Here is a 12,498-nt window from a genome sequence, read left to right as displayed (position 1 = left end):
TTTTAACACCAAAAGTCATAGCACCCCTTGCGGGATCAAGACGCACGTTTTGATGTATATATTACCGGGGTTTTCTCAAAGCTGCGGGACGAGTTACGCGCCGAAATTTGGCGGAAGAATAATAAACCTGAAACAGAATATTAATAGATGCCTCGGGGCTCCGCCCCGAGGCACTCCTCTCAGCTATTCTAGCTGTAGAGGAGTGCCTCGGAGCTGAGCACCCGTGGCACTAATTAACATACAGCACATATAGCTAGAAGGGTTCTCTCCTGTGGTGTTACGACTTTTCACACAGTTTTTACACAGCGATGTTGTCAGAAACGTCCTTCACTTTTACACTTCTCACGCTGTTCAATAAAGGCTTTTATGACACCCCTCCTACTGTAAAGGAGAAATCAATTAGCATGTTGTGCAGTGTCATATAATCCATGAGCGTCATCATCAATGTGACAACTTTTCTTTCTTTTTTTTAACTAGGAACACTACAAAGATAGTCATCACTTATTTCTCCCGGTGGAATAGGGACAGATGTCAGTGCAATTATCACAGATGATGAGTCACATCACAGGTGCTATTGTAGTGATGTGAAAACAAAGAAAGTGGGTCCTGTTGGAACAATGTGTGTGAGAAAGGCTTCTTACGTACACTAAGTGCAATTTGCACAGTGAAGCAGAATGTCTCCAGGTATGTGAAAGGATGACAGACTCATATCTTTCAGCTTACAATAGCTCTCTGTGCGACTGACGAGGGCGAGTCAAGATCACTGTGGCGTTCAGCCAAACCCTTCCTCTCTTCTCTTTTTCTCCACTCTTTTCCTTTCTGGCTTTTATTAGCTCATGGGACGAAGAGATGACACACAACTTGGGAGGAATTACTGTTGGCTAACCACAATGCCAAACATCTCAAAATACATACTGACACGATCCCCTTCTTAAAGGAAAATCTTTGGCGAGGGATGGGTTGATCCTGAATTTCTGTTCAATTTTTGAGATTTTTAATGAATGAAACTAAAAACTACATGGTGTGCACACATTCTTTCCCACCACACATGCATAAAATGCTTTCTCTCTTCATCACTGACAGCTGTGAAGAATCAAGTTACTGGAAACTTCATACTGAATGCAAAAAGTGAAGACGCTGAATCAAAGACCTTCATTGAAAATGGTTTACAGTGGGAGTACTCCATGGATGGCGAGAAGGAGACCCTGAAAACAACCGGTCCTCTGCATGAAGGCATTGTAGTTCTGGTGAGTGAGATTGGATCATCTATTGTCACTTATTGTTTTCCCAAAATTCATTGTGTATCTGTGTAATAATAATGTGTAATTTTCTCTCTTCGTTGCAGGTCATTCCCCAGGAGGAGGACACAAAAGTCAGCTTGACATATAAGTATATCATACATGAGGACCTATTACCGCTTATTACCAACAACAATGTGCTTCTGGCTGAACTGGACACCTATGAGTGGGCACTGAAGAGCTGGTCTCAGTGCTCCAAACCTTGTGGGGGAGGTCAGTGAGTGTATGTGTAAAAAAAAAAAAAAATGTGAAAAGCAATTACAGCTACAATGTGCATTTAGATGACAGCCAAGATGAATTTAGTCAGTTGATTGTGTCAGGTGAAGTTTATTGAATGCAATCGATGAATCTATTAGTAGATTCACAGGATATAAATTGGCAACAACACTGACAATCATTTAAATCATTTTGCCGAGTGTCAAATGAGAAAGATTTGCTATTTCCAGTTTTTTCAATTTTCAATTTAATTTTTTATCTTTCAATTTTTTTCTCTCGTTAAAATTTTTATAAATCAAATAAATTTAGATATTTGACTGTTGGACAGACAAAACAAACAGTTTCCTGTAAATTTAAATTGGCTTTTGGTTTTTTTTGGTTTTTTTTGGTTTTTTTTACTATATTTTGACATGTTACACACCAATAAATGCATTGATGAATGGAATAAATGATAAAGAATGGAAGGTAATAGTACATGTTGAGAAACATTTGAGTTTCAGTTTTCTCTATTTATGACCTCACTGGAATATTCATTATATCCATCCTCTCTCCCTCAGGCATACAGTACACAAAATATGGATGCAGGAGAAAGAGTGACAGCCGTTTGGTGCATCGTAACTTTTGTGAAACCAGCAAAAAACCTAAACCCATCCGCAAACGCTGCAATGTGCAAGAGTGCAGCCAGCCCACGTAAGTGACCTCGAGTTATAGATGGTACATCCATGGCTTTATATTTCATTAGGTAACGCAGCATGAAAAGTGGTAATAATAGCTTTACCTCCATATTTCCATCTTGTCATACTTCATGCCAATTTTAGAGGCAATATAGGTACTAACTTTGAATAATGGAGGGGAAAAAAAGCTCAATTGTTGCGACATGGAAACCTTTTAAAAGAGCCTGCTGTGCTGACAGGTGGGTGGTGGAAGAGTGGAGCCCCTGTAGCAAGACCTGCGGGAAGCTCGGCTACCAGACCAGGCTGGTGCAGTGCATGCAGGCGCTCCACAATGGCACCAACAGACTTGTCCACAGCAAACACTGCACTGAGAACCGTCCCGAGACCAGGAGAGCGTGTAACCACACCACATGCCCCGCCCAGTGGAGGACAGGGGCGTGGTCACAGGTGAGTGAGTTCTTAGGGTCAAACTTGACTTAGTTTAGCTAACTTAGATTTACAAAATTAAAACAGAAAAGCGAGCATACAAACTAGTACGTAGGTAGAGATCAGTTCCTCAATATTTACACCTAGTACCTGCCAGGTATAACTGTTGTGTAGCTAACTGAACTAGCCAACTGGCAGCTAATGTTAGCTTGCTCATATATGTTTTGTTTGGACTGAAGAATAGAAGACGTACTGTATGTCACCGGGCTCTTGATTTAAATTCTGTAAACTGGAAAAACTTCTCAGAAAGAAATCACCACATAGCATTGTTCAGGTTAGCTTAGCATTAATCAGATATTTCCCTTTCCCTCTTAACTGCCTGACTCCATGTTTTCAATGTGAATAAAGCTAAGTCATGTCTACATTTACAAAAGCCTGGCAGTCAAGTTTAATATATCTTGCCCCTGAAAACTGTTGGCTTTTATGTCAGTTAAGCTTTCCAACATGTAATGCTGTTTTACCTTGGTACATGAAGGACCAATTATTTATGTTTTTATTGAAAAAGGAAAAAAAAGAAAGAAATTAAGCATTTTTACTTTGAATTTTTAAAAACAAATAAAAATAAACAAAATAGAATGTATAATATAAAACCTTTATGGAAAAGTTTTTGCAACATGCAGTTTTTTCCATTTCTCATGTTTAACTTGTACTCCTGCAAAGATGATTTTGTTTATTGGAAACTACAGAGGTCATTGTCTTCTTGCAGCAGGAAAAAACAAAACCACTTGTATACAGAGAGTCAGAATGAATATAGATTTAAACTGATCCTTTTCTCATAAAAAAAAAAATCCAGGTCCTTTTAAGTCAAAAGGACGACCCAAAAAAAGAAAATGAGCATATGCCAAATACAGTATATGCCAAGTCTTGAAAGTATAGAAAGATGTAAAGACTTTCTGTTGAAGGGGGTATGAATATTCTGGCATAAAACAAAAGGACCGTCTTCGTTGCTCTTGGGGTAAACATGTCATGGGCCTCTACATGATCAAACAGTTTGGATGCATGTGTCAAGATTAAACTGGCACATGTGGTAGACCCTGACTGTGGCTGTCACGAGTTTGGAAGCTTAAATAAATATATACTGAACTGCTACTACACTGCAGTAAGAGTTTAATACATTTCCTATAGCTTTAACGTGTGTGTGTGTGTGTGTGTGTGTGTGTGTGTGTGTGTGTGTGTGTGTGTGTGTGTGTGTGTGTGTGTGTGTGTGTGTGTGTGTGTGTGGTGGTTGTGTGTTAGTGCTCAGTGACCTGTGGCGAAGGAATCCAACAAAGGCAGGTGGTTTGCAAGGCCAGCGACAACACCATCGGAGAATGCGAGGGCGAGAAGCCGGAAACAATCCTCATTTGTGAACTAAGTCCTTGTCCAGGTGAGATACATGTACAGGTCACTAGGAAACAGTTGATCAATTCACCAGCGGACCAGTTTTCTTACATGCGCTTCTAAAGAAACTGGGTCTGTGTGATCGAGTCATTTCCGTTCTCTGATGGATGCAGGAAGACTGACTGTAAAGAACTGGCACAAACATTTATATGTTTCTATGGAAGCCTGTGTGGGTGGTTCATGTGCATCCTGCAAAATTTAGTCACATTCCCCTGAGAACAGATTTCAAACAGGGCCAAATGAGGATACTTCACTTAGTATATAATGTTCTTGTGACTCAAAGGTAATCTCACAGCCAGATCAAACTGAACATGTGGTCACACAGTAACAGCCTCATGAACATGAGCAGGATTTAGCCAGAAATAACAGTTTGAAATTGCAGATTTTATCCACAGAGAAACAATAAATCTATGTCAGCATTCTCAAAAATTGGCGCAACAAGCCCAAATTGTAGGCAAAAATGTTTTATCACCCTGGGACACCATTTACATAAACATTATGTCACTGACTACATTTTCTGCTTCCACGGTGAATCACACCAGCTGTTCGAACTGCACTTTGTCCAAGATCTTGGTTACTCTGTCTGATTACCCTTTTTATTTAATTCTTCTATTTACCATTTCCCTTTTCTGTTTCTGTAACGTCCTTTTTTATTGATGTACAGCATTTTGTGTCCTTGAAATGTTTTATACAATTAAACTTTACTTAATTACTTAATGTACTAATGGACAAAGAGCTCTCAAAAGGGAACTTTCTTAAGTGAAAGATTTTTCAGCTTCTTTGTCAAAACATTTCTGCATTGATCCCCTCTTGCAGCTTTTACCATGTTGTTCCCCTTTCAAAGACCTGAGTGCCACCTTGTTTCCTCCCTGTGCAGGCAAGTGAGTGGAAAATGGAGTGGTTATTGTCAAAAACATGGTGTCCAGGTTGTGCATTGTGTTCTGCAAATAGCACCAGGCTTTATTAAAGGTCTCTTAACAACACAGCTCTTGTTCCTACAGTTGCACGAGGTTGTCAAGAGTTTTTCTTGGGTCTCATGGCTCCTGTTTAACATCTTTAGCCTCATTTTGTCCTGTCTTTGCTGTTATACCAGGACAGCCAGTGTCTTCTCTCACTGTTGAAACAATGGGGAACTCTACAATACAAGATGAAGCTATACACCAAAGGGTTCCTGAAAACCCTGTCCACAAAATCTCTTCAAGTAAGTCAATATGTTATTAGTTTCAGGAATCAGTATTAAACTTACAGTAGAAGTGTTTTTTCTTCTGCTCTGCTCTCAGTAATGTCTTCTCTTTTATTACTAGATGAGCCATGTCTTGGAGATAAATCGATTTTCTGTCAAATGGAGGTTCTTGCCCGTTATTGTTCCATCCCTGGATATAATAAGCTTTGTTGTGAGTCTTGCAACAAGAAAGAAAACTTCGCCACTCATGCTCCTGACCTCCAGAACACAGTGGCCTCAGTAGAACCTGAGCCCTCTTTTCCTTCTCAGCCTTCATCACCCATGGCTGCTCTACCCACTACGACCCAGAGCCCGCCCCAAACCACTAAAGCCATCAGCAGACGGCTACGGTCCACTGCCCCAGTGCCAACCACCGTGACCGCTGCTGAAGCCTCGCCATCCACAGGTGCTGCTCTGCCCCAGGTTCCCACCAGCAACCCCTTCCTCACAGCTGGGAAGGGAGACTCAGACCCGGGGCCTCTTCTACCTCCAGGGCCGCCACGGCCCACAGCAGACTCCAGTGGAGGTGCCTCTAAAGAGCACAGTCCAAACAGCACTTTAGGCCCAGTCGCTGCCAGGTCAAGAAGGGACGATTTAGGATCCGAGAGGGACTCGACTCACAGAACCCTGTCAGCTCAGAAATAATGAACAGTGAGCGATGTTGTGAACGTGCTGCTCAGTGAGACGGTCTCATACATCAGCTCACCCTTTGCAGCATCTGATAGACTTGCAGTTTTGCTGCAGATATTTTCTTTTGTTTTTTTTTTTGTTTGTTTTTGAAGAATTTTTTTTTTCATGCCAGTGAACTGACCAGCGATGGTTACCTCATCAAATCTCCAGAGTGACCTGCGTCACTCTGCCCTCTGTGCTTCAAAAACGAAATGGAAGAAAAAAAAAAAAAAAGTTGTCAAAACGAAGGTGCTGTAAACTAAAACGACTACAAGACGTGTTCAAAATGTGATGACTGCATTGCTACATTCATGTTTTTATCTGTGTACAGTTGTGTAAGCCTGTTTTTTTCAAGTGCATTAGAACTACTATTGAACTGGTATTGTGAACATGAGGAAAGGTCAAAGGCTATGGTTGCAAACCACCCGCCACTGTTGGCCATGGAGGTGCACGTGTCTCTATGGAGTCTTGAGTGTGCCGACAAAATATCTATAGACTATAGAGTGTTCAGTTAGAATCAATTCATAAATTGATGTATTTATAAAAACAATTTTATCTTTGCTAATTAGATTCAAATTTAAAGGTCTCAAAGGTCTGTTGAATAGTAAAATTTAATTGCAAAAATTATTTTAAAAAAGGTTTTTACATTTTATTTTCGGTCTTTACATTTGCTAATGAGAATCCACAGAGACGACTTCATCCACCTGTTCTTGTTTTGAGTTGAAGGTCACAGCACAATGCTTTACATAACAGCTGGCTAATCAGGGCGCAGATGAAACTTTAAAAGCACAGACAAACCAGGCAAATTAAAGCTGACATCTTTCAGGATATTGTGATGGTAATTTTTCACCATTTCCTACATTTTCTTTCAGACCAAACAAATGTAACAACATAAAATAATTGTCAGATTGAGCTATATTGAAAATAGTTGTTTTTGTGGTGAACAGTTGGCCACAGTGTCTTCCCAGACTTCTCTTGTCACTGACCGGCTGAATCACTGCACAGTAGTGCTAGGTGAATGTATCAACAACCTTTTTTTTTTTTTTTTTTTTTTTTACATTTTTAGCTTTCTCCTCCTGCTTCCGGTCTTTACACTTAACTAAGCTAGCCGGCTTCTCATTTAAGAGACACACATGAGAGTGGTATCGATCTTGTCATCTAATTCTCAGGTATTTCGCAAATGTTATCATTTTTTGTATCATTCAAATGCTAATTTGATTAATAAATTAATAATAGTTTTTAAATAATTGCTCAGTTTTTAAATTGATTATAATAAAACACTAGTTAAATCTATAATTATTCCGTCGGCACACTCCAGGCTTCATAGTCATCATTCCTGGCAGGGAGTTTCATGGCATCTCTGTCCCCGGTGCTCTTTTTTTGTTGTCCACATCCAACGTACTGGTGAATATCCTCACTGATAAGCAGTGAGGATAATCCCCACTGTAGCATGCCCCCTGTCTGCCTTTGTGGAAGTCAGTTACTTACGCTTTAAAAACAAAAAAGATTTTAAAAAAACAAAACAAAAAAAAACACATTATGATATTTTTTGTAACTGATATATTTTTCAGATAATAATGTATATAGTGTAAATTTCAAGTTATGAAAAGTTGTGTTTTGCAATTGGAAAATACAGGTGATGCTGTAAGTCTACAGACTGTGGTTGGTCATACTGTTACACCATTCCTGCATTGCAGTTTGTAACATCATTATGTTTATTGTATAGTTCTTGTATATACCTACGTGAATGAAAGCTTTAAATGTTAATATTTATTGAATTTTTAAGTGGTATGGAGAACAAAGTAAAAGACATTTGAAAGAACTAAGATTCTCGTTATTTCACTTTCATCTACTGTTTTTTTAAATAATTTTTTTCATTAAATTTGAAATTTTTGATTGGCTTCCGTTCAGAGGTGAACATTCACAACTATGTGAAGAAACATTTATATAGTATATAATAGTTACTGTAATTGAGTGTCCTTCAAGGTCAGAACATTCACAGATTTTTATAGTCTAAACTGAGTCATGGATTTATTATATGTGAACTGAGCCACATGTTATCTAGTGTTGCTATTGATGTGGTATTCAAAATATTTACAATGATGAAAGCATGAAAATGACTGAGGAAAAAATATGCACATTTAAGTATTTTATTAATTTTGTCCAGTCATATGTAGAGTGCATCTAGTCATGTGTGATTACTCCTAATCATGAAATCATAATGAAGTTTGAGTGGCACACTTGACATTAATTCCTATTATAAGCCAGCTTCCTTCTGCCAGGCTGGCCCTGGCTGCTGTCATTAGTCCCCGCCAGCTCTGCTCTGCAGAGTGTTGCAGCAGAGCTTCTCCTCTAGGCAGCGTTACTCTGCTCCCGCTGAAAGGGCAGCATTCTGCCGAGCTGCTAGGCTGTCACCACGCCTCCATCACCCAGTCTTCCCCTGTGATGACAGGGTGCTGCTGCTGTGTGGGTGTCACACAGATTCAGTCAGCCCAGGGTGGCGCCCGCTGTGAGATGTCTGCGCAGGTGTCGAGTGAAATCCAGCTGTGCACGGGGCAAAGCCTGATTGACAATGGACTTTGGCAGCCAGCCCTGAGAACAAAGTGATCTCAGTTCAGTCCTGGTAAACAAAGGAGCTTGAGTATCAGCAAGTTGGCCTTGTGCTGTACATTAAATATTACTGTTCATATGCAAATAAGAGTTCCCTATAGACAATATGCATTAATGTAAGTCAAGTAGTAGTATGCAGTATTACAGTATGCTCATACCAGTAACAGTAATGCCGCACTAAAAACAGTTATATGAAAATGAAATAAGAAATAATATTGGCAATCAGAAAAATAGCTGTTCGATAAATTAATATTGATTCAAGGCCCAATTACTAGATTTTTCTCAGCCTTTCAGCCACATATTTCGATCTTCATCAGTAGATGGAGTTTGTTAATTTGTCACTCAATGTTCTCAGTTTGACAACTGAGCTATCTCCATGACAAAAGAGCAAACTCCATCAGCTGATGAAGACCATGACATCCAGGTGATAACTCCAAAAAACAAAGCTAGTAAGTGAACCATTGGAGGCTGAGACATCCTGACTGTAAGTCCCTTAAAATACGAAGTTCAAGAATGAATTTTCATGCTTAGAAATAGAGCATGAAAGAAGTGGTGGGGCAAAAAAGATAAAAAAGCTGTATACTATACAAAAAATGCCACTTTGGTTTTACAATAATCCATCAGGACATAATGTATGTATATATACCTGCAGTATATACACATACATTGTTCAAATAATGCATATGTTCTATGAGTTAAGGGATTTCCAACAGCTACATGTAGCTCCACAAAGCCAGCACTTTATTGACTGTAAACCACCAGCTCCTCATTCATCACTTGCCTCACTGTTGCTGGCTGATTGTGCTGTTTACTCGCTCCTCCTCAGGTCTGGCTCCTTATCTCAGTTGCCAGCGTACTTAATTATGACTGTATATTCTTTTTCTGTAGCTACTCCTTATCTCAAAATTGAGTACTTTCATATCACAGTGAATTGTGTCTGCTGGGTTTCCGCTCTGTTAATCCTGGGAGAACACTAACAAGGGCTTGATGTTTACCGAGAGCATCTTAAAGAGCGGATTCTGATCAAATATTTAGAAGCATCTCAACAGTGATCATTTTAATGAGTCATGTCCCAGACCAAAAACTACAGATCTACGTCACATATTGACTGTGTGTGGTAAAGTTATGTTTTTGAGTTGTTTGTTTATTTGCCACAGCAGAAAATGGCCAATCTAAGAAATTTACTGCTCAGCGAATAAAAGCCTGGCAGAAGTGATGGAGTTTAGAAACAACACAGCAAATGAATATTGCACACACTGGAGGCTGCAGATGCTTTTCCTTTTCCTGTTTCCTGTACAAATGAATTTACCTTCACGTCCATATTAAGCAGCCATGTGAAGTGGCTTCTTCTTGTGTCTCCGTCCAGAGCCTGAATGATGATGCAGCCTGGTCCATCCTCAGCTCTGTAAACATGCAAACAAACTCATTAGCTCATTAGCATTCAACCAAGGATTGATAATATATTATTATGGATTAGTTGATTGTCTATTAGAATATGGACAAATTAGAGCAATCATCATCTTTTTGTGTTCATCAATGTATAGAAATTAATTAAAATTTACCATGCTCTAATGTTAGATACATCATACATACATAGAAGTATGACTCTAGGGACTACCATTGTTGATATGTTAGCATGCTCATTTTAGCTTTTTGCTCCAGGCACCATTGTAGCTAACAACCTCAAAGAGCTGCTACCACAGCCATAGACTTCTAGTCTTTATTGGCAAAACTGCAGAAATTTAAGTTTAGTCAGCCAAGTATCACTTCAAATATAACAGCTTAAAAAAATGTTTTATTCAAATCTATTGTTCTCTTCCTCTCTCATCATATCCTTCAAATTCTTCAAATTGTGACCTCTCGCTTATAAAACATTTTTATCTAACACACGAGATATGACTGCAGACATTTAAGGCCACCGATATTGTGCTTCCATGCAGTGCAAATTACCACAGACTGTCATAAATAATTAAAATATCAGCACAAATAATAACACTGGATTTGTTGCTGTAGAAGCAAAATTTTTTTCCTGTTTTTCCATTTTGTTCTGACATCTTATCATCTGAAAGACTGACATTACCTTACACAGACATTACAGTAAGAGAAAAAATTTAATGAAGCTGTTGAATATGCAGATGATCCTCCTACCTCACAAAGCCCGCCTGAGGTGGGAACGAGTCCAGTTGAATTGCTGCTCCTCCAAGATAAACTCTGGACTTTTGTTTGCAACTATGTCTGACACTCAGGAAATCCCTCTGGCCAATCAGATTTCCTGCTGTCTCTGCTGAAACCTCGTGAGTGACAATCGTTTCAGGTCCAACGTGCTTCAGAACCTACAAGAGACAAAACAAATGTCAAATCAGTTTGAAAAGCATCACTTGGATCGCAGGACAGAATTGCAACTACAGTTCTTGCTGCAAATACATAGCATGATGTCAATGAATTATGGCTTTGAGGGGAAATGTGCAGACCTTCATGAAGTAAATGAAGAAGTCTACACTGAGCTTATATAACTGAATATTCTCTAAAACTAGGCATAGTATGAGGTATTTGTATAGGTCTCACAGCTAATGAAATATCCAATTATTTGCAGCAGCCTCTTGTGAATTGTTGAAAGGTCAGCAGCTCACTTTGATATGCTGTATGCCTGGATTCCACTTGTGCATTTCCTCCACTCTGACAAACAGTAGGTCATAGAGCTCATCTACACCGGCCTCCAGGACCGCCTCCAGCCGGAAGACTTTCCTGGCACCCGGCATCACTTTGCTACAGATCACATCCCCATTGTTCTGGACAGGAGCAAGAAATGAACAGACATTTATAATTGACAAAACAGTCACTCTAGGCTGGCTTAGTTCATAGGAAGTGAACTTTGGAGAAGTTGCTTTAATCAGTCTGACAGTACCTCTGTGATCTCGACCTTCCATTCTTCTTTGTCCTGCAACATGCTGAGAGCCTTCCTCATTGCTTCTTGGCCTTGTTGTACATAGAACAGCTGATCTTCTTTCATTGGCACGGGCTTTGCATCTTCTGGTCTGGGCTCTACAAAATGTTCTTCATAGTTATATTTCAACAACTACATGGAAAAAAATATAATGAAGCCAACAGAATTATGTTTTTTTTTACCATTATAATTTAAACCAGCATTTGTTCTCATGTGATGCTGGATTTGTCCCCATGGCTGCAGGTGTGTGATCTCCTGGCCTATCACTGCCACAGCTGTGCGTTGAAGTCCTGCATGATTGAACAGTTATGAGATGCATTAAAAAAAACTCAGGAGGCAGGATTGCTGCATTTGCATAGAAAAAGAAACAAATAGAAAAGTTGTTTACCTGCCATACTCCTCAGATGTGGGTAGGAGATTCCACAGCAGAGCTTTACAACAGCATGCAGCATACTGGCTGTCTTCGGCAGTGACAGCAAAGTAGCGGAGTGAGACTCTGGTCTTTATAAGGCCTGTGAAGGACGCTCTGCTGAGATAAGGGCCAGAAAAGAAGATACGAACTGTTCTGAAATCTGTTTTGAAGGCCACACATGACAAGAAGTTTAGTAACTAAAACAGAACATTGGATGCAAAGCAGAGAGGGAGATCTAACAGTAAAACCTCTGACAATTTACTGCGATTGTATGAATTTTAAATAACAATGTTGACACATATGTGGAAGTCTACAGAAACAGCACTGAAGAGAAGGTTTCTACCAAGTGCTACAAACTAATGACAATTGATGAACAAGTTTCTGAATAGCTAGTTAATGTTAAAATTAGTTAAAATTAAAAAAAAAACACATCATAGTACTGGGAACATTAAAATGTCAAATAACATCATAGCATAGTGAGGCTTAAAAATGCCAAAAATGTCATAGTATAGTATGGCATAAAAATGTCAAAAACTGCATAGTATAATAACACCTGAAAATGTCAAAAAACGTCATCGTATAGTAAG

The 12,498-nt window shown here is 39.3% G+C and overlaps 2 protein-coding genes across 3 annotated transcripts in view; one reads left to right on the top strand and one right to left on the bottom strand.

Moving 5' to 3' along the window:
- LOC130162802 (A disintegrin and metalloproteinase with thrombospondin motifs 14) overlaps positions 1–7,799 on the top strand; it is a 52,240-nt gene extending 44,441 nt beyond the window's left edge. For both annotated transcript variants that reach the window (XM_056366638.1, XM_056366637.1), the window contains exons 16-22: positions 1,084–1,247; positions 1,346–1,511; positions 2,072–2,204; positions 2,428–2,635; positions 3,911–4,040; positions 5,148–5,255; positions 5,359–7,799. In XM_056366638.1, the coding sequence (XP_056222613.1) occupies positions 1,084–1,247; positions 1,346–1,511; positions 2,072–2,204; positions 2,428–2,635; positions 3,911–4,040; positions 5,148–5,255; positions 5,359–5,921 (1,472 nt within the window). In that variant the 3' untranslated portion in view covers positions 5,922–7,799. The remainder of the gene's footprint in view (positions 1–1,083; positions 1,248–1,345; positions 1,512–2,071; positions 2,205–2,427; positions 2,636–3,910; positions 4,041–5,147; positions 5,256–5,358) is intronic.
- A 282-nt stretch (positions 7,800–8,081) lies between these two features.
- On the bottom strand, positions 8,082–12,287 carry star2 (steroidogenic acute regulatory protein 2). The gene is made up of 7 exons (XM_056366330.1): positions 11,888–12,287; positions 11,682–11,789; positions 11,461–11,597; positions 11,186–11,344; positions 10,704–10,888; positions 9,865–9,958; positions 8,082–8,537 (listed from the first exon to the last, which is right to left on the bottom strand). The coding sequence occupies exons 1-7, from the start codon at positions 11,949–11,951 to the stop codon at positions 8,433–8,435; spliced, it is 852 nt and encodes a 283-aa protein (XP_056222305.1). The 5' UTR covers positions 11,952–12,287; the 3' UTR covers positions 8,082–8,432.
- Between the last annotated feature and the right edge of the window lie 211 nt (positions 12,288–12,498).

This window comes from Seriola aureovittata, chromosome 21 (assembly GCF_021018895.1).
Source record: "Seriola aureovittata isolate HTS-2021-v1 ecotype China chromosome 21, ASM2101889v1, whole genome shotgun sequence".
NCBI classification, from domain to species: domain Eukaryota; kingdom Metazoa; phylum Chordata; class Actinopteri; order Carangiformes; family Carangidae; genus Seriola; species Seriola aureovittata.
Note: the sequence above shows the minus strand (reverse complement) of the source record. Positions and strands in the feature narration are given on the sequence as shown.